This window comes from Salmo salar, chromosome ssa01 (genome assembly GCF_905237065.1).
Source record: "Salmo salar chromosome ssa01, Ssal_v3.1, whole genome shotgun sequence".
In the NCBI taxonomy this organism is placed as follows: domain Eukaryota; kingdom Metazoa; phylum Chordata; class Actinopteri; order Salmoniformes; family Salmonidae; genus Salmo; species Salmo salar.
In genome coordinates this window covers 82,089,097-82,114,923 of record NC_059442.1, presented here as the reverse complement: position 1 = coordinate 82,114,923, position 25,827 = coordinate 82,089,097, and the positions used below count along the sequence as shown (strand labels likewise).

At 40.8% G+C, this 25,827-nt stretch overlaps 1 protein-coding gene across 4 annotated transcripts in view; it reads left to right on the top strand.

Moving 5' to 3' along the window:
- abca5 (ATP-binding cassette, sub-family A (ABC1), member 5) overlaps positions 1-25,827 on the top strand; it is a 93,331-nt gene that overhangs the window by 2,534 nt on the left and 64,970 nt on the right. For 3 of the 4 annotated variants that reach the window (XM_014212913.2, XM_014212904.2, XM_045723354.1), the window contains exons 2-7: positions 3,132-3,313; positions 16,883-17,072; positions 17,408-17,581; positions 17,898-17,995; positions 21,317-21,546; positions 24,750-24,891. In XM_014212913.2, the coding sequence (XP_014068388.1) occupies positions 3,132-3,313; positions 16,883-17,072; positions 17,408-17,581; positions 17,898-17,995; positions 21,317-21,546; positions 24,750-24,891 (1,016 nt within the window). The remainder of the gene's footprint in view (positions 1-3,131; positions 3,314-16,882; positions 17,073-17,407; positions 17,582-17,897; positions 17,996-21,316; positions 21,547-24,749; positions 24,892-25,827) is intronic. The other variant, XM_014212922.2, reaches the window with a different exon arrangement.

Here is a 25,827-nt window from a genome sequence, read left to right as displayed (position 1 = left end):
TCTGCTTTGAAAGTTGATAAATTTGTAACACCACTTTTGAGAAAATGGCCCTTGATTGTTTTGGTACACCTACTGGAGAACTCTTCCTTGTCTACACCCATTCAGCATCATTCACACCCTCTTAAGCCTTAGCCCCACTCATCTCTTTAAGTATTCATATGTGAGGCCATGTCCTAAACAGAGTGAGTAGTTAAGTAAACATTAAAGATTTCAAGATTAAAAGTGGTAAAAATAGTTGCCTAATATAAGGAAAAACTCCAGGTAAAAATACACTATCTAGTCCTTGGCGTATATGCTAATCTGACTTTGGTGCAGGTCATGTTGTTCTTCACATTACCGTCTCTGGTAAACGCACACTATATCAAATATAATCTAAGTTTGTCATATGCAGAGGATACAGAAGGTGTAAATGGTAAAGTGAAATGGTTATTTGCATAGTAACAATATCAAAAGGAGAACGTGTCCAGATTTAAAATGTTTAGTTATTTGATGACGCTTTCCCAACACACTTGTTTAAATTTGATGGGTCATGTGAAGGAAATGCTAAAACCAACCCAAGCCACATCTAGCTAAGTGGATGGGTAACTATTGTCTAGACATGTACACATGTTCATGAAATACGATAGATGGCCGTCATCACCCCTAGTCACACCTTGCTAACTTGATGGGTCATGTAATCATCTGGTGAAGTGCAGCCTTTTGTTTAGACATGTCCTTCTGACATTGCTCATACTAATATTGAGATATTTCTTAATTCCATTCTTTAACTTTTAGATTTGTGTGTTGTTGTGAATTGTTAGATACTACGGCGCTGTTGGAGCTAGGAACACAAGCATTTCACTACACCCGCAATAACATCTGCTGGACCAATGTGTGACCAATAAAATTTGATTTACATTGAGCTTGTCATAGCTGTAGTATGACTCTGCAGGTAGCTAAAGCTAACAACTAGCTTCAATGTTAGCTAGCTAACATTAGGCTATAACTAGCAATGCAAATGGAATTCTGATTTGAATAATATTACTACACAGATAATACATAATGTTAGCCAGCAAGCTAATGTTCGCTAGCTAGCCAACAGTATGCTTTAAATTGCAATGAAAATTACTTTCTGACAAAATTAGAAACTTATATCTGAAAATGTAGCTCGACTCTTACCCGTTTCATGGATGAATGCTTCATGGCAGACTGGAACCATTTAACTCCGTTTTGTTTGTAGCTACATCTTTTTTGGCCAGCGTTGTTAAGTCACTCCGGTTCACACTGACCGTAGCATGTGCAGAAAGTACCCATCACTTGTTCCAACTGGTCTGTCGATAGCGCCTGCTAAATTCAGGGTTTCAATGTTGTTGAGAAAAGTATCAAAACTTTTGTAGTTTTCGATGGCTAACATATCTTTCAAAAATGGTGCGGTAGAAAGGACTATCAACACATACTGAGCAGCTCACGTTTATAGACAGAAGATACTACATGGAAGACCAATTCAAACTCATCTCCTGGCATATCCAGCCCATCCATTATCTCTGCCAATCATGGCTAGCGGGAAGGTTCATGTCTTTTTCCGTGGCTTAACCAACTGGGCTTATTCATGTTTATGGATGGAATACAAGTTTGTTATTAAGGCACATGAAAGTTCACGTTTCAGAAGGCATTTCTGCCAAAAAACGCATTTTGATAAAAAAATACATGTTTTTGTTCAAATGCCTCTCCTGTGAAATAGTGACAAATGTCAAAATAAAAAAAATGCCTTCCAAAACAAACAAAAAAAGATTTTATATGAATGATGTAAGTACAGAAATTGTTTGCTCTGCAGGAAATGAATAACCAACTAGTCAGTGACAACTGTTTGTGACAGAAACTGCAGTATGAGTTTATTACAGTATTGTAGACAGTATGTCCTGGTATTTTCAATTATCTTCTATGTAGAAGAACCCCTTCCAACTCTTGTGACTCTTGTGTAGCTTGTGAGCGTCATAGAGCAAAACATGTTACACATGCGTGTTCATGAGTCTCAGATTTCCATCAAGCTTTTCATAGTTTGTAGCTCTAATCATTCTGACTACAGACATTTTTATAAAAAAAAGATCTGCACATATTTATTAAACAGATCAGCACTTGTCTCACAAAGACTGCTCTAGCTCAGCCCCAATTAATTACACAGATGAATGGTTGGTACCAACACATGCAGAAGAAATAGACATATCCTATGGTACAATAAGTCTATAGCACAAACACACTGTTTAAAATGGGTTAGAAGTCCTAAATCACACTGGCGAGACAGTTGGACTCATTGGGTTAAATAAAGCTTAAATACGTTTTCAAGAGTGGGCTGTCTGCTAATTCTGAAATGAGGATACCTTTTATGAGCACCACCAACACCGTGAATGGAAAAATGGATTCAGTGGGAACTCCCTCTGGTGACTTGCTGAATGTGCAATCCTAAAGAAGGGCTGTGATTGGTTGATGACCTATAATGTCCATTTCTATTTATAAAATGGGTCATATCATTAAAAGTACCAGAGGGAGAACTCTGGAAATTCAACGTGTTAGAAGAGTATAACTATTGCTGCAAACAATGTCTAACAATAATCAATCAAAAAGGGGTATATTAATATTTTTAATGTTAATGAAATGAACATGAACATTTGTATTTCAGAATGTAGACATACTCCATATTTAAGAGAACACTATAAGGAGTATAATGACACCAAGATGGTTTCTGTATCATGTAAGGTTCACTGATCATAGGGTCTTACTGGAGGCATGTATAGGTCTTTATATGGCCTAAAATGGCTAATTTCATCATGATTTTCTACAAAATGATTTGTGATACAAATGTAAAAAACATGTTAAACATCCTTCCTCCCAATGAAGTTTCTATGTGAGAATTTCAAGAACAATCTGAGATGCCAAAAATATTTTCAGCTGCCGTGGAATCGTCCAATTAGCCTAGCTAGCTTAAATTGTTGACCCATGCATTAATTTAGCTAGCCAGCCAGCTAGCTAGCTACCTCCCTTGAGATCCCTTCCATCATCAAATGAATGCCAACAATTTATCAATCTAGTAGTTAGTGAGCCATCTAAAAAACGTTGCTCAAAACAAGGAGGATGCTTTATCTCTTGTTTTGCAGCTATTGCGCCCAGCTGTGGAGAACGTCCTCATTCATGCCCCAGACAGTTGAAGCATGCTGGTAGTAACGTTAGTATGCAGCCCAACATAATCAGAAGAGATGCCGGAGTCTGGCATCAAACGAAAAGCCTGCTTTACAAGAATCTACTCATCAAATGGAGGACTAAACAACAGAGTCTGCAGGTGGGTTACTTGCTGCACCTTGTCTGCCTGATTTGAATCACTTTGGGACAGTTTCCCAGACACAGATAAAGCCTAGTCAAGGACTAAAAAGCAATTTTAATTATGTTTTGCATCTGAGAAAAGTAGCTAGCTGTATAGCTAACTATATAACTCATCTGTATCTAACCCATGCTGCGATCATAATTTCCTTCTGCCAGGAGAATGGTAGTACAAAAGTCTCATTAAATTCTATGATAATATTCACACCAAACTTTAAGCTGCCCCCATTTAGGACTATAAGGGTTAGTTGGGTAATAGTACTGCAGCCGGCTGAAGGATGATTTGTATGTGGTGTCTATAGCCTACCTACACCATTCAATCAGGTTCATACTATCGTAAATTCCGGACTATAAGCCGCAACTTTTTTCCCAGCTTTGAACCTCGTGGCTTAAACAATGACACGGCTAATATATGGATTTTTCCCGCTTTCAATAAAAAATAACACATTCTGTGACGTGCTCCGTTTTTTGCCGGCATGAAGCTTTCATTAGACCAATGAAATTGCCGAACGGGTTAAGGTCAAACAACTTTTTTTTTTACTGTTTAGATTAAATTGAGCGCTCTCAAACTTCCCATCATTCTGATTACGGTAGTCATTTTGTCACCCTCATCATGGCAAAGACACGGAGAAATGCATATGATGCAGCTTTCAAGTTGAAGGCGATTGATCTGGCTGTTGGAAAAGGAAATAGAGCTGCTGCACGTGAGCTTGGTCTTAATGAGTCGATGATAAGACGTTGGAAACAGCAGCGTGAGGAATTGACTCAGTGCAAAAAGACAACTAAAGCTTACTGCTAATTTTTTATTTTTGTTACAAGCCGTGTTTCACCTGCAGCTTATAGACATGTGCGGCTTATTTATGTTCAAAATAATATATATATTTTTAATTCAGTGGGTGCGGCTTATATTCAGGTGCGCTTAATAGTCCGGAAATTACGGTACTCCTTTAGGGCTAGGAGTGCACTGCCATGGTCAGTCACATGTACCTTCCTTTATCTTGTTTTACCTCCCAACCGCTCGCAAGCTTCTTTAGTTGTTGTGACTAGTGATGCACCGATATGACATTTTTGGCTGATACCGATATCTAATATTTTCCTTGCCCCCAAAAAACGATACAGATAACCAATATTTAATATTTCAGTGGCCTTTTAAGCATTCTAGTACAGTTATAGTTAACACACACACATACACATGGACGCAGCGGTCTAAGGCACTGCATCTCAATGCAAGAGGTGTCACTACAGTCCCTGGTTCGAATCCAGGCTTTATCACATCCGGCTGTGATTGGGAGCCCCATAGGGCGGTGTACAATTGGCCCAGCGTCGTCTGGGTTTGGCCGGGGTAGGCCGTCATTGTAAATAATAATTTGTTCTTAACTGACATGCCTAGTTAAATAAAGATTACACACACCACACTGACCAAAAAGTTATTTTGTTGGCATTTACGTATGTCCCCATTACCAGTAAAACATAATCAAAACCTATTTCTTTCACTTACTTGCTGTGCTGTTTCGTTGTTCAGTCGTTTCATTCTAAACCAGGATTTCTATGGAACGCCGTTTGGGTCTTTGTGTGTCAAAAAAATATACTATTTAACGTGTCAAATAAGCTTGTTGACCAATCAGGACCTGAATATGACTGCTCGTCACATAATAATTTAACACATTTACAAATGTTTGATGTAGTTATTACACATTGATTACACTCAATCATATTTTATATGTCACAACGATTCATCGATACGTATGCTATGATGCTGGTAAAGTTGTCTCGTGCACCTAAAGTGCTGGTCATAAAAAAAATGCTGGCTTGCTCATGGATGCAAACAATGTTCTTCCCCAAAAACATAGCAAAACGACATCTGTTTCAGTAGCTGTAGTTAGCAAGCTAACCATATAGCTAGGTGTCATCGTCTAAAATAACCAGTTCTTATTTGATTAATGGTTGTCGGGCGCATGTTTGAAGCTAGCCACAATAGTAGGCTTTGCAGTTAGCCTTCAAAATAAAAGTATGGCATAATTCTACTATTTATATTCAATTGCGTCACTGTCAATTACATTATTTTATTTTGAAGGCAAACCTACTATTGTGGCTAATCCTTATTGTGGCTAGCTTCACAACACATAACCCGGTCCGGTCGAGCGTCACTAGCCAGATGAAGCTAGTTGGTTGCTTATAACGTTAGCTTTGGCCAACAGGGTTAAGTAGCTGGCTAGCTATTTATTTTCATGAACTGAAGTTCAATATCAATAGGTGAACAACAAGTGGCAACCTAGCTAATACTTACAAGGATTCCTAAATCATTGCTAAGAACAATGAAAATGACACAAGTTTTTTACTGGTCATTGTTTTCAGGCTACCCCAGAAGTTGTGGTCGAACAAATGATGCTTTATTACCAGTGCGGTATTGTAAACACATCATTCGTGGCCGGTGTTTGCTTGTTTGCTGACTTTTTTTGTAAAGCTTTGACAGTGCTACTGTATATTTTTTGACACGCAAAGACCCAAACAGCGTTCCATAGTATGTATGTCGTGAAGCTAATAGCAGTGACGCTATTACTGTGTAACTCCGGTAGGGCAACATCGGAAAAATAGCGCACATGGTAGTGTTACCCAGTGCTCGACCAGTCGGCGAATGCCAACATCACCCACGACAGAGAACGGTTGATTGTCAAGGGCAATGAATTCCATTATCTTGGATTTCGCCATTTAGTTGTCTCGCTGAAACTTTGTTACTCTTTCAAATGACTGCTTGACTTGTTGTCTGCTCGATCCGCACAGCAGAGATTGTGGGCTAGTTTAGGAATGCTGTGTTGCACGTATAGCGCAACATTTTACGTGGCGTCATGTACCTTCGTTATATAGGTATGCACGTCAGCTTTGACATCGGTTTTGCACATCGGCCGTTAAACTAGACATCGGCCGTTACCGATGTTGGCATTTTTAGCTAATATCAGCCGATTCCGATATGTTCACCGATTTATATCTGCCTCACCTGGTTCACTAACTACTTCTCAGATGAGTTCAGTGTGTCAAATCGGAGGGCTTGTTGTCCGGACCTCTTGCAGTCTTTGGGGGTGCCACAGGGTTCAAATCTCGGGCCGACTCTTTTCTCTGTATATATCAATGATGTCGCTTTTGCTGCGGGGGATTCTTTGATCCACCTCTACGCAGACGATACCATTCTGTATACATCTAACCCTTCTTTGGACACTTAACAAATTTCCAAACGAGCTTCAATGCCATACAACTCTCCTTCCGTGGCATGCTCTTCAAACGATCGCTGCCCGCAAACGATCACTACTCTGGACGGTTCTGACTTAGAGTATGTGGACAACTATAAATACCTAGGTATGTGTTTAGACTGTAAACTCTCCTTCCAGACTCACATTAAGCATCTCCAATCCAAAATTAAATCTAGAATCGGCTTCCTATTTCGCAACAAAGCCTCCTTCACTCATGCTGCCAAACATACCTTTGTAAAACTGACTATCCTACCGATCCTTGACTTCAGCGATGTCATTTACAAAATAGCCTCCAACACTCTACTCAGCAAATTGTCTGCAGTCTATCACATTTGCCATCCGTTTTGTCACCAAAGCCCCATACACTACCCACCACTGCAACCTGTATGCTCTCGTTGGCTGGTCTTCGCTACATATTCGTCGCCAAACCCACTGGCTCCAGGTCATCTATAAGTCTTTGCTCGGTAAAACTCTGCCTTATCTCAGCTTACTGGTCACCATAGCAACACCCACCCGTAGCATGCTCTCCAGCAGGTATATTTCACTGGTCAACCCCAAAGGCAACACCTCCTTCGGCCGCCTTTCCTTCCAGTTCTCTGCTGCAATGACTGGAACGAATTGCAAAAATCACTGAAGCTGGAGACTCATATCTCCCTCACTAACTTTAAGCATCAGCTGTCAGAGCAGTTTACCAAACGCTGCAGCTGTACACAGCCCATCTATAAATAGTCCATCCAACCAACTACCTTCCTCATCCCCATATTTGTTTTTCTGCTCTTTTGCACACCAGTATTTCTACTTGCACATCCTCATCTGCACACTCCTGTGTTAATTGCTAAATTGTAATTACTTCAACTATGGCCTATTTATTGCCTTACCTCCTTACTTCATTTGCACACACTGTATACAGATTTGTCTATTGTGTTATTGACGGTACCTTTGTTTATCCCATGTGTAACTCTGTGTTGTTGTTTTTGTCGCACTGCTTTGCTTTATCTTGGCCAGGTCTGCATTTGTAAATGATAACTTGTTCTCAACTGGCCTACCTGGTTAAATAAAAACAAAATATTGTACGTCCCTAGTTATGACCAGTGAAAATATGACTGCCTTCTGCTTCGCAGCTCAGCTGGTCTCCACAACTTTGATTTGGAATTGAACAAAATAAGAAACTTTTAACTCTTTTTTTTTTGGTGCATATTCCTTCTTTTGTATTATTTTATATATTTTAGTTTTTTTTTTTAGGGGTGGATCCGCTTTAATATTGTGGATTGTTGCTTCCATCAATGTAATTGTCTGCATCATTTCCAATCCCCCATATATTTTGGTGTGTGTGTGTGTACATAAACGTACATGCATACACGCATATACACACTTTAAAAAATATATCTTTATTATTTCCCCGCAAACCCTACCACCCCTCCCCCAATTGGAGTAAACTAATAAACAATAACACTTAGGTTTCTACCTTCAGTTTATACACAATCTGTTTTACAATAGTTATATTTTGTTTGTTTTTAGTCCTTCCTCTATTTTCCTTTGTAGGGCCATGCGTTTTTCATTTAGAGTTGCTAAATTGCTGTAATGCATTTCCCTGTTTCATATTTTCCGTCCGGGGTAGCCAGTGTTTGAGAGGGGCTTCCTGGAAATTAAGTCGCTGTATAAGGGAAGTCAGAAAGTGTTGAATAACTAGGGTTGCGTTCCAAATGGTACTCTTGTCCCTTTGCACTATATCGGGACTCAGGCTGACACTTAGCATACAGTTCCTACTGCACCTGTGCTGTCAAAATGAAGTGGTCGACTCTGCATTTTAATCCTGCTAGCCACATCAACCGCTCGCTGAATGTCATAATCCGTCTTGGGCTGGCTGCAATCCTTTTAAAGGTTATTAAAATGCAACCAAATAAATTAAGCGTGTTATGTAACACTCCATGCCTCCGTGCCAAGCTTGTCTGGGAGCAAAGCACCAATGCCAGTTTAGCGCTAATGATTATCCTTTGACGAAGCTGTGTTTATCAAACGTGTTTTTTTTGTAATAGCCGTTCATTACAGATTTATAAACTAATGATAAGCAAGTAATTATTAGTTTATAAACAACTGAACTTGAACGTCATGGTAAAATGTAGATTTCTGCCTAAATGGACATACCCAAAAGTAAAAAAATGTTATGCGATGGCCATAAACAATTTGCCTGAAGACTAGGGTTACAAAGGGTTGGAAACTTTCCGGTAAATTTCCGGAAATTTTCCATGGGAAGTTAAGCCCTGGAATTTGGGGGATTTTGCTTAAATTCATCAAAAAAGTTTACTTATAACAGTGAACCATTTTTTGTGGGATTCACATAAGGCAATTCTAGGTCTTGGGGGATAGTTTAACCAAAATATGCCATTCAATGGAATTGCAACCCTCTGCATGCACAGTGCATTCTTCCATCACATGTGCAGTGCAGTCTTCCAACACATGTACAGGTGATTCTCAAGATCTTGCGCATTAAAGAGATGCTATTGAGCCCACACTACTACACTGTCTGAGCCAAGGACTACATGCTTTCTGGTAAGTTTTGATTACAATACTTGGTGGGGTGAATATATTTTGTATGACATACATGATGTTTTGTTAACTGGTAAATAGTAGTCTACAGCAAAGTGTTTTTAAATCATTTCTAACTTGTTAATAACAATTTCTGCTAGTTAGTTTTCGCTACCATGTGATTTTTAGCTTGCTTGAGCCTGCTAACTGAGTGTTAATTCACCTGTTTCCATACATGTTTCATTTGAAAACATTTATCTTACAAAGGAGTTGTTTAATCTAACTGCTTAACTATTTATCTGTACATGGAATTGTATTTGTTTTTTTTTACAATTTTGTTTTCTTTACAGGAAAATGCCACGGGCACTATCTGATGTGTGGAGACATTTCACTGCAGCTAATGTAGAAGGAAAACTGTACATTTGCAAATACTGTGCCAAATCATATGTGAAGAATGCAACAAAGATGCAGAATAATCTGGCCAAGTACATAAAGTTCCCTCAGCGCTCATAACAAGCAACCTCTGACAAAAGTCCCTCTACTTCTATTCGAGGTGAAAATGATGAATCAGACACCTTATCGATAGCAACAGCTCATGGTCCTCCTGGAATCAGAAGTTTTGTTTTACTCAATGGAGGAACATAGTCAGAGAAATGCTGATGAATGTCTTGCTCGAGCTGTGTATGCAACTGGTTCACCTCTGATGCTCACAGGCAATGTGTATTGGAAGAGATTTCTGAATGTTCTTCGCCCAGCATACACCCCTCCAACCAGACATGCTTTATCTACTCATTTTATGGATGCAGAGTTCAACAGAGTTCAAGTGAAGGTCAAGCAAATCATAGAGAAAGCGGAATGTATTGCAATCATCTCTGATGGGTGGTCGAATGTTCGTGGGCAGGGAATAATTAACTACATCTCCACCCCTCAACCAGTATTCTACAAGAGCACAGACACAAGGGACAACAGACACACCGGTCTCTACATTGCAGATGAGCTGAATGCAGTCATCAATGACCTTGGACCACAGAATGATTTTGCATTGGTGACAGACAATGCTGCGAACATGAAGACTGCTTGGTCTAAAGTGGAGTCCTACCCACACATCACACCCATTGGCTGTGCTGCTCATGCATTGAATCTGCTCCTCAAGGACATCATGGCACTGAAAACAATGGATGCACTCTGAGCCAAGGAAATGGTTAGGTATGTGAAGGGTCATCAAGTTATAGCAGCAATCTACCTCACCAAGCAAAGTGAGAAGAATAAGAGCACCACATTGAAGCTTCCCAGCAACACCCGTTGGGGTGGTGTTGTCATCATGTTTGACAATCTCCTGGAGGGGAAGGAGTCTTTCCAAGAAATGGCCATATCACAGTCTGCCGATATGGACAGCCCCATCAAGAGGATCCTCCTGGAATATGTATTTTTGGAGAGAGTGGTAAGCACCCTGAAACTCCTGAAACCTATAGTAAAAGCCATTGCATGGATTGAGGGGGACAATGCCATCTTGTCTGATGTTCAGACTCTGCTTAAAGATGTAAGAGAAGAAACCCGTACTGCCCTGCCCACTTCACTGTTGCTCCAAGCAGAGGAAACTGCAGTTCTGAAATACATCAAAAAGTGTGAAGACTTCTGCCTGAAATCCATGCACGCCGCAGCGTACATGTTGGACCCCAAGTATGCTGGCAAGAGCATCCTGTCTGGTGCAGAGATCAACAAGGCCTATGGTGTCATCACTACCATGTCTCGCTACCTTGGCCTGGATGAGGGCAAGGTTCTTGGCAGTTTGGCGAAGTACACTTCCAAGCAAGGGCTTTGGGATAGAGATGCAATATGGCAGTCGTGCCAACATATCTCATCAGCCACCTGGTGGAAGGGACTTTGTGCATCTGAGGCTCTTTCCCCTGTTGGCTCCATCATCCTCTAAATCCCACCAACATCAGCCGCCTCAGAGCGCAACTGGTCCTTGTTTGGGAACACACACACACACACACACACACACACACCAAAGAATGCAACAGGCTGACCAATACAAGGGTTGAAAAATTGGTGGCCATCCGGGCAAATGTGAGGCATTTTGAGCCTGACAACAGGCCACCCTCAGCAAGGTTGGAAAGTGACAGTGAAGATGAGGCCTCAGAGTCTGATGTTCAAGAGGTGGACATTGAGGAGTTCCAGGGAGAGAACATGAAAGCCTGAGAGGAAGACAACCAAAGCTTTAGTTTCTCCACTATCATTTTACAGATGTATGTTGAAAACGTTTTTGGGAGATGCGATGGATCATTCAATATTCTCTTTCTTTTTGTTAAGTGAAATTATCCCATGTGAAGAGTCAACTCATTTAATTAAAGTTCAATTCATAACTAAATATTTTTTTTTATTTCTATTGGAAGAATTTAATCATTTGCAATTGTCTGCTTATGGTAAGGTAAAAGGTTTGTTTCTGTCACCATATCATATGGTAAATACAGTTGAAGTTGGAAGTTTACATACACTTAGGTTGGAGTCATTAAAACTTGTTTTTTAACCACTCCACAAATTTCTTCTTAACAAACTATAGTTTTGGCAAGTCGGTTAGGACATCTGCTTTGTGCATGACACAAGTCATTTTTCCAACAATTGTTTACAGACAGATTATTTCACTTACAATTCACTGTATTACAATTCCAGTGGGTCAGAAGTTTACATACACTATGATGACTGTGCCTTTAAACAGCTTGGACAATTCCAGAAAATTAGTCATGGCTTTAGAAGCTTCTGATAGGCTAATTTACATCATTTGAGTCAATTGGAGGTGTACCTGTGGATGTATTTGAAGGCCTACCTTCAAACTCAGTGCCTCTGCTTGACATAATGGGAAAATCAAAATAAATCAGCCAAGACCTCAGTAAAAAACTGTAGACCTCCACAAGTCTGGTTCATCCTTGGGAGCAATTTCCAAACGCCTGAAGGTACCACATTCATCTGTACAAACAATAGTACGCAAGTATAAACACCGTGGGACCACGAAGCCATCATACCGTTCAGGAAGGAGACGCGTTCTGTCTCCTAGAGATGAACGTACTTTGGTGCGAGAAGTGCAAATCAATCCCAGAACAACAGCAAAGGACCTTGTGAAGATGCTGGAGGAAACGGGTACAAAAGTATCTGTATCCACAGTTAAACGAGTCCTATATTGACATAACCTGAAAGGCCGCTCAGCAAGGAAGAAGCCACTGTTCCAAAACCGCCATAAAAAAAGCCAGACTACGGTTTGCAAATGCACATGGGGACAAAGATTGTACATTTTGGAGAAATGTCCTCAGGTCTGATGAAAAAAAAAAATAGAACTGTTTGGCCATAATGACCATTATGTTTGGAGGAAAAAGGGGGAGGCTTGCAAGCCGAAGAACACCATCCCAACCGTGAAGCACGGGGGTGCCAGCATCATGTTGTGTGGGGTGCTTTGCTGCAGGAGGGACTGGTGCATTTCACAAAATAGATTGCATCATGAGGTAGGAAAATTACGTGGATATATTGAAGCAACATCTCAAGACATCAGTCAGGAAGTTACAGCTTGGTCGCAAATGGGTCTTCCAAATGACAATGACTCCAAGCATACTTCCAAAGTTGTGGCAAAATGGCTTAAGGACAGCAAAGTCAAGGTATTCGAGTGGTCATCACAAAGCCCTGACCTCAATCCTATAGAAAATGTGTGGGCAGAATTGAAAAAGCGTGTGCGAGCAAGGAGGCCTACAAACCTGATTCAGTTACACCAGCTATGTCAGGAGGAATGGGCCAAAATTCACCCAACTTATTGTGGAAAGCTTGTGGAAGGCTACCCAAAACATTTGACCTAAGTTAAACAATTTAAAGGCATTGCTACTAAATACTAATTGATTGTCTGTAAACTTCTGACCCACTGGGAATGTGATGAATGAAATAAGAGCTGAAATAAATCATTCTCTCAACTAATATTCTGACATTTCACATTCTTAAAATAAAGTGGTGATCCTAACTGACCTAAGACAGGGAAATTGTACTAGGATTAAATGTCAGCAATTGTGAAAAACTGAGTTTACATACACCTTAGCCAAATACATTCAACTGTATATCCAATGCATTAAACATCTACATTTAAATGGTGTAAATATAAGTTTGCATGTATTTCTGTTAATTCCCACTGAAAGTTTCCACCTCTGAATTTTCCCCAAAATGTGAAACCCTAGTACCACCCCAACCTTGTCACAACACAACTGATTGGCTCAAACACATTAAGAAGGAAAGAAATTCCACAAATTAACTTTCAACAAGGCACACCTGTTAATTGATATGCATTCCAGGTGACTGCCTGAGTTGAGAGATTGCCAAGAGTGTGCAAAGCTGTCATCAAGGCAAAGGGTGGCTACTTTGAAGTATCTCAAATATAAAATATATTTTGATTTATTTCACACTTCTTACTACATGATTCCATGTGTTATTTTATTGCTTTTATGTATTCACTATTATTATAGTAAAAATACAGAATAACCCTGGAATGAGTTGGTGTGTCCAAACTTTTGACTGGTACTGTGTGTGTATAATGTGAAGAGTAAACTCATTTTATTCAAGTTCAATTCGTAAATATATATTTTTTTCTATTGGAAGGATTTATTCATTTGTAATTGTCTACCTATGATAAGGTAAAATGTTTTTTTTTGTTCTGTCTCCATATGGTAAACATATCCAATGCAAAAAACATCTACATTTAAATGTTATTAATATTAATTTGCATATATATCTGTTATTTCCCATTAATTCCCACAAAAAGTTCCCACCTCTGAATATTCCCTAAAATGTGCAACCCAACTGACGACTCAAACTGAGTTCTTCCGCTGCTCTATTGTTCGCTACATACAATACTTCAGTCTGAAACTGCCATCATTTAAGTAGTTTGTGGTGGAAATTAGGTCTGTTGTACAGAACGAAGTCATCAGTGATCATCTCTAACCAGACAATGGCATCGGTTTCTAGGACCAATCAGAACTGTTAGAATGTTTTTCCGTTTTAGAAATCGGCGGGGAGATACTCCGATCCAGACTCATTGGTAGAACAAATGTTCGTGGGCATAGCATTTGGCCGAAGCAAGGAGTTTGGATAGCCAGGTAAATTAAAAAATAACTGGTAAAGCTGCATACCTTTTTTGGTGTACTCACTTTTGAGGAAACAAGCTGAAGTACATAGTACAAATATTATAGAAATATTAATCGTCTACACTGAACAAAAATATAAACGCAACAGGTAAGGTGTTGGTCCTATGTTTCATGAGCTGAAATAAATTATCCCAGAAATGTTCCATATGCACAAAAGCTTATTTCTCTCAAACTGTGCAGAAATGATTTTACATCCCTGTTAGTGAGCATTTCTCCTTTGCCAAGATAATCCATCCACCTGACAGGCCACTCTGAATGTGCAGTTTTGTCACACAACACAATGCCACAGATGTCTCAAGTTTTGAGGAAGTGTGCAGTTGGGAATGTCCACCAGAGCCGTTGCCAGATAATTTAATTTCTATACCATAAGCCGCCTTCAACTTAGTTTTAGAGAATTTGGCAGTACGTTCAACCGGCCTCACCACCGCAGACCATGTGTAACCACGACAGCCCAGGACCTGCCAGGACCTCCACAACTGATGAAAATGAGGAGTATGTCTGTCTGTAATAAAGCCCTTTTGTCGGGGATAAACTCATTCTGATTGGCTCCGCCAGTGGGTGGGCCTGGTGATTTCCTTATATGAACTGTAACTCTGTAAAATTGTTGAAATGTTGCTTTCATATTTTTGTTCAGTATCATTCTTTTTTCCTATTCAACAGAAGTGGGACAATAGGGCTTGAAATGACTAAAATACTTTCTAAATTAAGGAGGTGACAAATGGACAATTTTGCTTAATGTTTAAACTGCAATTGTTATTGACTTTCCGTTGAACGATAAGAAAAAAACGTAAAATTACACAGCAATTCACAATGCTGAATAATGGTCCTATTACGTATCTATGACTGCTAGAGCCGGGCAATGAAGTTCTAGCCTATCTACTGCAGTCATATATCCTTAAGTGCCTTGGCTAGGCCTATCTATCTGTAATCAAAAGCTGTATCTCGCAATGGAATGCTGAATTTCGCAATTTCTTGGCTTGCAATGCCTCGCAACTTCAGTAAAGCAGGGCCTATCATCAATGAATAGGCTAGGATATTCTACGTGCAACAGACCGAAGAGTGAACACCCACTTGCATCATTAGCAAAGAGAAAGCAGGCAAGCCAGTTGCACTGTGATAAACATTTTGTGGGGGAAAAAGACAGAATTTCCCAGAGGGATTTTTCTTAATGTTAAAGATCCCAATTTTGTTTAAACATTTTAGCTTTTAAACGTTCACACCCCTATTCTAAATATAGTAACAATGAAATTATAAAATACTTACTATAAGATTTCACCTTCTTATAACTGTAAAGTAAATATGATCATTGTAGTGACAGTACAATATTTGCACAATTTAATAAAACTGACACTTTTCTGCCAGACGTCTTCTGAGGGAGATACCATTCAAATGTGTACAGCCTCGTTACAGCTTTAAGCACAAAGCAATTTAGTCAGTCTGTGACGAAGAGAAAGTGGTCTTGTTTCAATTCTACAAAATTATTTTGTATTTTTTCCTGTTGAGAGCTATAAATCCAGCTGAGAACTTCGCAGCGAGAGGAAACTGCTATTGTTGCATCCGATAGACTCCCGTTTCATATGCAAGCTCAGCTATGAGGTTCACAGGCACAGGAAGTCCTTTGTCCGGATAGGCCAGAAATTATGACGCGTTGCTCCCTATGCAAATTAACAATTTCCTGTGTTTGTGAACCTCACAGCTGCGCTTGCAATATGAATCGGGACAACCAGCGCTTTTAGAGAGTGTATAGCAATTGATGTGCTGTTCACAGGGTACGCTGTACACTGAAATATTGGTCAGAACCGATCCAGAACCGCTCTGTTTCGTAAATAAGGGACTAAACATTTAAGCGGTTTTAAAACCCCCTTCATAATGTGTGTTTTTTGCTCCGGAAAACCAACCCACAGTTTGTTTAGTTGGACTTAATCAGCATAGGAGTAGCTAACACATATTTTTATCCATGGCTGTTTGAAGATACGTAAGCCTCCAGCTCAGGGCATGACATGCCATGCCAAACACTCCAATTAAGTGTTTCAATTAATCTCACTGCTCCCCAATAGCACTGTTTGTCGCCAACCTTGATGGTAGTGAGAGTTTCAGACCTTGGAAAAGCTGCAGACAGTGGGCTTGTTCGACATTGTAGCTGACAGTGTAAGCAACTGCCGACTGACTGACAAATCACTTTCCATCATTAATAACTACTCAGTCATTATTATTTGTAGATCAGTCAGTCAATCACAATGCGTCACAGATTTGATCCGCTCAAACACGGCCATCGAGTGGTTATGGGGGAGGAGTAGTGTTTACGGTAGTAGGATGTTTACGGTAGTGTCACTGTGCTGTTTATTAGAATGACATGCTGATATGTTCATTTAACCTCAGTCTTGTGTCCTTCCATCTAGGCCGGGTTACTGTCAAGCACTTTGATAAATGCTGATATAAAAGGGCTTTATCAATACATTTGTTTTATTGAATTATTGATTAATTGATGCCCTTTATAAATCAATTTGATTTATAGAGGTAGTGAGTGGTTGAGTTAATGCCCTTTCCCTCCAGGAGATGATTTGATTGGTGCCTTTTCTCCTCTAGGAGTTGATCCTGCCACTGCTGCTGCTGTGCCTGCTGATTCTGATCAGCACCCTGAACCCACATGTCTACTACGGAGGCATCAGTACCATGGAGCTGGAGAGGGAGGACTACCACTTACTCAAAGGCCTGGGATACACCCCCATTAACAATGCCACCAATCACATCATGGAAGAGGTGGCCCAGGAAATGCGTAAGTAGGAGGATGGACATGAAGTGCGTAAAATGCTAATATAGGGGATATTGACTTGCTTTGGATTTGTCGCACAAATGCTAAAACGTTAGCATTTGGCGACTGTGACCAGGTTAACAAAACAAACCAAGGTATGGATTAAGCCCTCCCTGTCCCGGCATGGATTTAGCCTGAAAGCATTGCCTTGGTTTAGGCTAAGCATTGATTGTAGCCTGGAGGGAATTTATATGGGCCCTTGTCAAAAGTTGTGCACTATAACAGGAATACTGTGCTATTGGGGACGAGACACTATTTATGTCTGCCTTATTTCTTGTGATTTCCTGATTGCACTGTAGACTTGCAGGATCGCCTGGAGATGTTCTCTAGTGAAGAGGATCTGGAGAATGCCAGTCTTTATGAGCCCTCAGGCTACGTTGGGGTGGTCTTCATGGGCAGCACACCCACCTCGTACAGGTTGCGCTTCCCTTACAACCATCTGCCCCTGCCCAGCGACTACACTGAGTCTATTGGTGAGAGATGATTTTAATTTTGCTATAGATAAATAAAGTATTTATTTTTTAATTGTGAGCGAGAGTTGAGCCTATTCCTTCCTAATGTCCATTAGTGAGAGACAGAGTTTGACCCTACCCTCTTTGTACAAGCAGAACATCCCCAATACAATAGAAAGCCTTCCGCTTGGAGATGTATTGTTTGCATACTGCTAGATGATTATAAACTCCAAGATAATTCAAAGGATTGGTCACTAGTCCATGTACAGATGTGAGTTATGAAGGCAATAATGGAGTGTGTCTCTCTGTGTCTCTTTGTTTGTCCTCCCTCCCTCAGCCAACTGTTTTGCCAGCTCAGTGAACTGCAGAGCAGCTAATTACTGGTACTCTGGCTTCATCCGCCTGCAGACTCTCATCGACGCCGCCATCATACAGGTGAGACCAAATGTTATTTGTCACATGCGCCGAATACAACAGGTGTAGACCTTAAAGTGAAATGCTTACTTACAAGCCCTTAACCAACAATGCAGTTTTAAGAAAATACCTTTAAAAAAAGTATGAGATAAGAATAACAAATAATGAAAGTGCAGCAGTCAATAACAATAGCGGGGCTATATACGCGGGGGTACCTGTACAGTGTCAATGTGCGGGGGGGCACCGGTGTGGTGGTATGGAGGCAGCTATGAAAAATACAGATAAACTCTCTAAGTAGATAGTGTGGTCTACAGCTTATCATGAGATACTCTACCTCAGGCGAGCAAAACCTTGAGACTTCCTTAGATATCGTGCACCAGCTATTGTTTACAAATATGCATTGGCCCTCGCCCTGTTTCTTACCAGAGGCTGCTGTTCTGTCCAGCCGATGGAGTGTATAACCCGCCAGCTGTTTGTTCTTAATGTCGTCGTTCAGCCACGACTCTGTGAAACACAAGATATTACAGTTTTTAATGTCCCGTTGGTAGGATATACGTGCTTTCAGTTCGTCCCATTTATTTTCCAACGACTGAATGTTAGCTAGCAGAACGGAAGGCAAGGGCAGATTAGCCACTCGTCGCCTGATCCTCACAAGGCATCCTGATCTCTTTTCGCGAAACCTACGTTTCCTATTCCAGCGAATCACAGGGATCTGGGCCTGGTCGGGTGTCTGTAGTATATCCCTCGCGTCCGACTCATTGAAGAACTCCTCGTCCAATTTGAGGTGAGTAATGCCAGTTCTCATGTCCAGAAGATCTATTCGGTCATAAGAGACTGTAGTAGCAACATTATGTACAAAACAAGTTACGGACAACGCGAAAAAACAAACAAAATAGCGTGGTTGGTGAAGAGCCGATAAGACGGCAGCCCTCCCCCAGGCCCCATGTTTAACAGGTCAAAGGTTGTTGTAGAGATGTCTTCAGGATGTTCAACGTCAATCTTACTTGACCTCCTGCTTGGATGATTGATCTTTGAACCTGCGAAGGAGTCCCAAATGACCCCCTATTCCCTATGTAGTGCACTACTTTTGAGGGCCCATAGGGCCCTATGGAACCGTTTCGTATTTTATCGAACGAGCGGCAACCCTAAGTCTAAATATTGCTGTTACATTGCACAACCTTCAATGGTATGGCATAATTATCTAAAATTCTGGCAAATTAGTTCGCAACGAGCCAAGCGGCCCAAACTGTTGTATATACCCTGACTCTGCGTGCAATGAACGCAAGAAGTGACACAATTTCCCTAGTTAATATTGCCTGTGTATTGCTTTTAAGAAAGGCATTGATGTTTATGGTTAGGTACATTCGTGCAACGATTGTGCTTATTTCGCAAATGCGTTTTTGTTAAATCATCCCCTATTTGGCGACATAGGCTGTGATTCAATGATAAATTAACAGGCACCGCATTGATTATATGCAACACAGGACAAGCTAGTTAACCTAGTAATATCATCAACCATGTGTAGTTAACTAGTGATTATGTGAAGATTGGTTGTTTTTTATAAGATGAGTTTAATCCTAGCTAGCAACTTGGTGAACCACCACCGTCGGCGTTGTAGCCATGTTGTGAACAACAATAAAAATGACCGTGAGGAACAAACGTGCTCTTGTCTGTATCATGTTTAGATGTTTGTTCATACCAGATCCCTCACCCCCTAAAAGTAACAAGTTGGTCATTCCATACTTTGAATCAGGTAGCATTTATGTTAAAAAAAGGTGACCCATTTTTCCAGTGTCCAAGGGCATTGAAATATTTGATATTGATTTATACACTTTGTTCTGTTGGAATTTTGCTGCACTAGCATAACAGGTGGTCAGCCTGCCTCGCAGTTCCCTTGTGGAATGCAATGTAATCGGCCATAATCGGCGCCCCAAAATGCAGATTACCGATTGTTATGAAAACGTGAAATCGGCCCTAATTAATCGGCCATGCCGATTTAATCGGTCGACCTCGAATATATTTGATCAGGCTGTTCATTGTGGCCTGTGGAATTTTGTCCCACTGTACTTCAATGGCTGTGGGAAGTTTCTGGATATTGGCAGGGACTGGAACATGCTGTCGTACACGTGGATCCAGAGCATCCCAAACATGCTCAATGGGTGACATGTCTGGTGAGTATGCAGGCCATGGAAGAACTGGTACATTTTCAACTTCCAGGAACTGAGTACAGATCCTTGCGACATGGGGCCGGGCATAATCATGCTGAAACATGAGGTGATTGCTGTGGATGAATGACACGACAATGGGTCTCAGTATCTCGTCACGGTATCTCTGTGCATTCAAATTGCCATTGTTAAAATGCAATTGTATTCGTTGTCCGTAGCTTATTCCTGCCCATACCATAAAAAAAATAACCCCACCGACACAATGGAGCACTTTGTTCACAACACTGACATCAGCATACCACTCAACCACTCAACCACACCATACACGCTGTCAGCCACCTGCCCGGTACAGTTGAAACTGGGATTTATTCGTGAAGAGCACACTTCTCCAGTGTGCCAGTGGCATTCGGAGGTGAGCATTTGCTTGCTAAAGTTGGTTACAACGCCGAACTGCAGTCAGGTCAAGATCCTAGTGAGGACGACGAGCACACAGATGAGCTTCCCTGAGATGGTTTGACAGTTTTTGCCGAAATTCTTCGGTTGTGCAAACCCATAGATTCATCAACTGTCCGGGTGAGAAGCCCAGCCAATCAGTGAGTTTTTCCCCACAAAAAGGCTTTATTACAGACAGCAATACTCCTCAGTTTCATCAGCTATCCGGGTGGCTGGTCTCAGACGATCTCACAGGTGAAGAAGGTGGATGTACTGCCAAATTCTCTAAAATGACGTTGGAGGCGGCTTATGGTAGAGAAATTAACATTCAATTCTCTGGTAACAGCTCTGGTGGACATTCCTGCAGTCAGCATGACAATTGCATGCTCCCTCAACTTGAGACATCTGTGGAATTGTGTTGTGTGACAAAACTGCACATGTTAGTGGCTTTTTATTGTCCCCAGCACAAGGTGCACCTGTGTAATGGTCATGCTGTTTAATCAGCTTCTTGATATGCCACACCTGTCAGGTGGATGGATTATGTTGGCAAATGAGAAATGCTCACCAACAGGGATGTAAACAAATTGTACCCACAATTTTAGAGAAATAAGCATTTTGTGTGTGTGGAATTTCTGGGATCTTTTATTTCAGCTCATGAAACATGGGACCAACACTTTACATGTTGCGTTTATATTTTTGTTCAGTGTATATTAATGCTTGATCCCTGCCTGTGTCCTGTGTTCAGATGCAGACCAAGCGGTCAGTGTGGAGTGAGATGGACCACCTGCGTGTGGTGATGATGGGCCAGCCAGGGTCAGTGGAGGTCCAAAAATTCCCCCACGCTCTCATTTCCATCTACCTGGTGCTGGCTTTCACACCCTTCATCACCTTCCTCATCGTCAACGTGGCAGCAGAGAAGGAACACAGGCTCAAAGACACAATGACCATGATGGGCCTCTACGACTCTGCCTTCTGGTCAGTAGGATGATTTGTGTTTGTTAAAGTAACTGCTGTATACATTAATACTATATTGCCATAAAGAACCTCCAACAGTTAACCTCTCTTGGGGAGGTGGGACGCTAGCGGGTTCCCACCCACGGTTCACACTATTTAACAGCCAGTGAAAAATCAGAGTGCCAAATTCAAAACCACAAAATGTCATAATTCAAAGTTCTCAAACATACGACTATTTTACACCATTTTAACCTGTTTAGGATAGGGGGCAGTATTGACACGGCTGGATAAAAAACATACCCGATTTAATCTGGTTACCACTCCTACCCAGTAACTAGAATATGCATATACTTATTACATATGGATAGAAAACACCCTACATTTTCTAAAACTGTTTGAATGGTGTCTGTGAGTATAACAGAACTCAAATGGCAGGTCAAAACCTGAGAGATTCCTTTACAGGAAGTGGCCTGTCTGACCATTTCTTGAACTTGTTTTCCATCTCTATCATTTACTAAGGATCTCTGCTCTAACGTGACACTTCCCACGTCGTCCATAGGCGCTCAGAGCCCGGGAAAAAACAGAATGTCGTCATCCCAGCCCCAGGCTGAAACACATTATCGCCTTTCTCAAGTGGCCGATCAAGGGACACTGGCTTATGCGCGTGACCCCGACCGCCCCCGCCTTTGGGATTTTTTCCTCTGTTTGCTGAAAAGGAGATTCCCTGTCGGAATATTATCGCTTTTCTACGAGAAAAATGTCGTAAAAATGGATTTTAAACAGCGGTTGACATGCTTCGAAGTACGGTAATGGAATACTTAGAATTTTATTGTCACGAATTGCGCCATGCGCGCGACACTTCTTTACTATTTCGGATAGTGTCTGGAACGCACGAACAAAACGCCGCTATTCGGATATAACGATGGATTATTTTGGACCAAACCAACATTTGTTATTGAAGTAGCAGTCCTGGGTGTGTATTCTGACGAAGACAACAAAAGGTAATCAAACTTTTATAATAGTAAATATGATTATGGTGAGTGCTAAACTTGCCGGGTGTCTAAATAGCGAGCCCGTGATGCCTGGGCTATGTACTTAGAATATTGCAAAATGTGCTTTCACCAAAAAGCTATTTTAAAATCGGACATATCGAGTGCATAGAGGAGGTCTGTATCTATAATTCTTAAAATAATTGTTATGCTTTTTGTGAACGTTTATCGTGAGTAATTTAGTAAAATGTTAGCGAATTCCCCGGAAGTTTGTATGCTAGTTCTGAACGTCACATGCTAATGTAAAAAGCTGGTTTTTGATATAAATATGAACTTGATTGAACAAAACATGCATGTATTGTATAACATAATGTCCTAGGGTTGTCATCTGATGAAGATCATCAAAGGTGAGTGCAGCATTTAGCTGTCTTCTGGGTTTTGGTGACATTATATGCTGGCTTGAAAAATGGGTGTCTGATTATTTCTGGCTTGGTACTCTGCTGACATAATCTAATGTTTTGCTTTCGTTGTAAAGCCTTTTTGAAATCGGACAGTGTGGTTAGATTAACGAGAGTCTTGTCTTTAAATGGCTGTAAAATAGTCATATGTTTGAGAAATTGAAGTAATAGGATTTTGAAGGTTTTGAAAATCGCGCCACAGGATAGCAGTGGCTGTTACGTAGGTGGGACGAATTCGTCCCGCCTAGCCTAGAGAGGTTAAAGATACACGTCTCCTTAATATAACCACATTGTCCGATTTCAAAAAGGCTTTACGGCGAAAGCATAAAGTTAGATTATGTTAGGACAGTTCCAACACAAGAAAAACCACACAGCCATTTTCCTAGCCAGGACAGGCGTTACAAAAACCAGAAAACCAGCTAAAATTATGCACTAACCTTTGACGATCTTCATCAGATGACACTCCTAGGACATCATGTTACACAATACATGCATTTTTTGTTCGATCAAGTTCATATTTATGTCCAAAAACAGCATTTTACATTGCCTCGTGATGTTCGGAAAATATTTTGCCTCCAATACTGCCGGTGAATCAGCACAACAATTTACAAAAATACTCATCATAAACGTTGATAAAATATTAAACTGTTATTCAAACACTTATTGATGAACATCCCCTCTATGCAACCGCTGTGACAGATTTCAAAAAAGCTTCACGGGGAAAGCACACTTTGCAATAATCTGAGTACTGCGCTCAGAAAAAGACATCAAGCAATACAGATACCCGCCATTTTGGAGTCATCTAAAATCATAAATAGCATTAGAAATATTCACTTACCTTTGATGATCTTCATCAGAAGGCACTTCCAGGAATCCCAGGTCCACAATAAATGTTGTTTTGTTCGATAAAGTCCATAATTTATGTCCAAATACCTCCTTGTTGTTTGCACGTTCAGTATGCTACTCCAAATGTAGGAAACGCGGGCAACATTTCACGACGAAAAGTCAAAAAAAGTTATATTTACGTTCGTTCAAACATGTCAAACGTTGTATAGCATCAATCTTTAGGGCCTTTTTAACTTAGAACTTCAATAATATTCCAACCGGACGATTCCAATGTCTTGAAAAACATTTTGGAACACAGCTACCCCTCACGTGAATGTGCGCCAATGAACTCATGTGCTTTCCTGAGTCAACAACTTCCAACTTCCTCTGTTCGCTTTCTGTTTACCATCGACACCTCAAACAACTTTCTAAAGACTGTTGACATCTAGTGGAAGCCTTAGGAAGTGCAAAATGAACCCTAAGTCACTGTGTGTTCGATAGGCAATGACTTGAAAGGACTACAAGCACCAGATTTCCCACTTACTGCCCCCTACCCAAGAGAGGTTAACTGACTCAATGATGGAGGCTGGCGTACCATGTGCCAAGCTATGTTGTTAAATAAATAACATTATTAAGGCTTTTTACATCACCCCACATAAGGGTGGCAGGTAGCCTAGTGGTTAGAGCGTTGGATTAGTAACCGAAAGGTTGCAAGATGAAATCCCTGAGCTGACAAGGTAAAAATCTGTCGTTCTGCCCCTGAACAAGGCAGTTAACCCACTGTTCCTAGGCCGTCATTGAAAATAAGAATTTGTTCTTAACTGACTTGCCTAGTTAAATAAAGGTAAACATTTTTTTAAGAGAGTCTGAGGGGAGGATTTTTACATAATTTATGTTATGATATCTGCTTTTTTTTCTCTATAAAGGTGTGTGTGTGTTGATGTTTCAACAGGCTATCGTGGGGCCTGCTGTATGCAGCTCTGGTCACCACCATGTCCATCCTCATGTCCATCATCGCTACCTATACAGCCCTCTTCCCCAACAGTGACTTCATCGTCATCTTCCTTCTCATCTTCCTCTACGGCATCTCCTCTGTGAGTACCTCTAATGAGCCCTGGTTGGTTCATGACATGTCATTTACTGTGTGTTCAATTAAATCCCTGAAACAGAAGAACAGAGTTGAAGTTCAGACTGTTCTAAAAGATAGTATACAGTACCAGTCAAAAGTTTGGACACACCTACTCATTTCAGGGTTTATCTTTATTTTTACTATTTTCTACAGTACAGAATTATAGTGAAGACATCAAAACTATGAAATAACACACATGGAATCATGTAGTAACCAAAAAAGTGTTAAACAAATCAAAATATATTTATTGCTTCAATGCCTGGTATGGCAACTGCTCGGCCTCCGACCGCAAGGCACTACAGAGGGTAGTGCGTACGACCCAGTACATCACTGGGGCCAAGCTTCCTGCCTTCCAGGACCTCTATACACGAGCAATGGACAGTAGACCGGTGGAAATGTTTTCTTTGGTCCGAGTCCAAATTTGGGATTTTTGGTTCCAACCGCTGTGTCTTTGTGAGACGCAGAGTAGGTGAATGGATGGTCTCCGCATATGTGGTTCCCACCGTGAAGCATGGAGGAGGAGGTGTGGGGGTGTTCCGGTACTCCTTTTGGGTGTCGGTACTGTTTATATTTAGGTGCAGGAGCTACACTACTTTTGAGCTAATATTCTATAAGAGGAACAGGAGCTCAAGCAGTAGAACATTTGAAGTTCCAGTATTCCGCTCCGGAGAGCTCCTGCCCAAGTCAAGCACTGCTGCTATAGAAGTGAAAAGTGTTTGCGTGTGATCAGGGGTGTATTCATGCCGCCAATTCTGTTGAGAAAAATGTCTTAACCTGAAGCAAACGGAACAAAACAGGAATAAACTTACCTGAATTTGTGCAATAGAAACTCACATTTGCAACTGTTGAATTAATGATTACACCCTAGATCAGGTAGATGCATGCAATAGTGTGCAAGGCG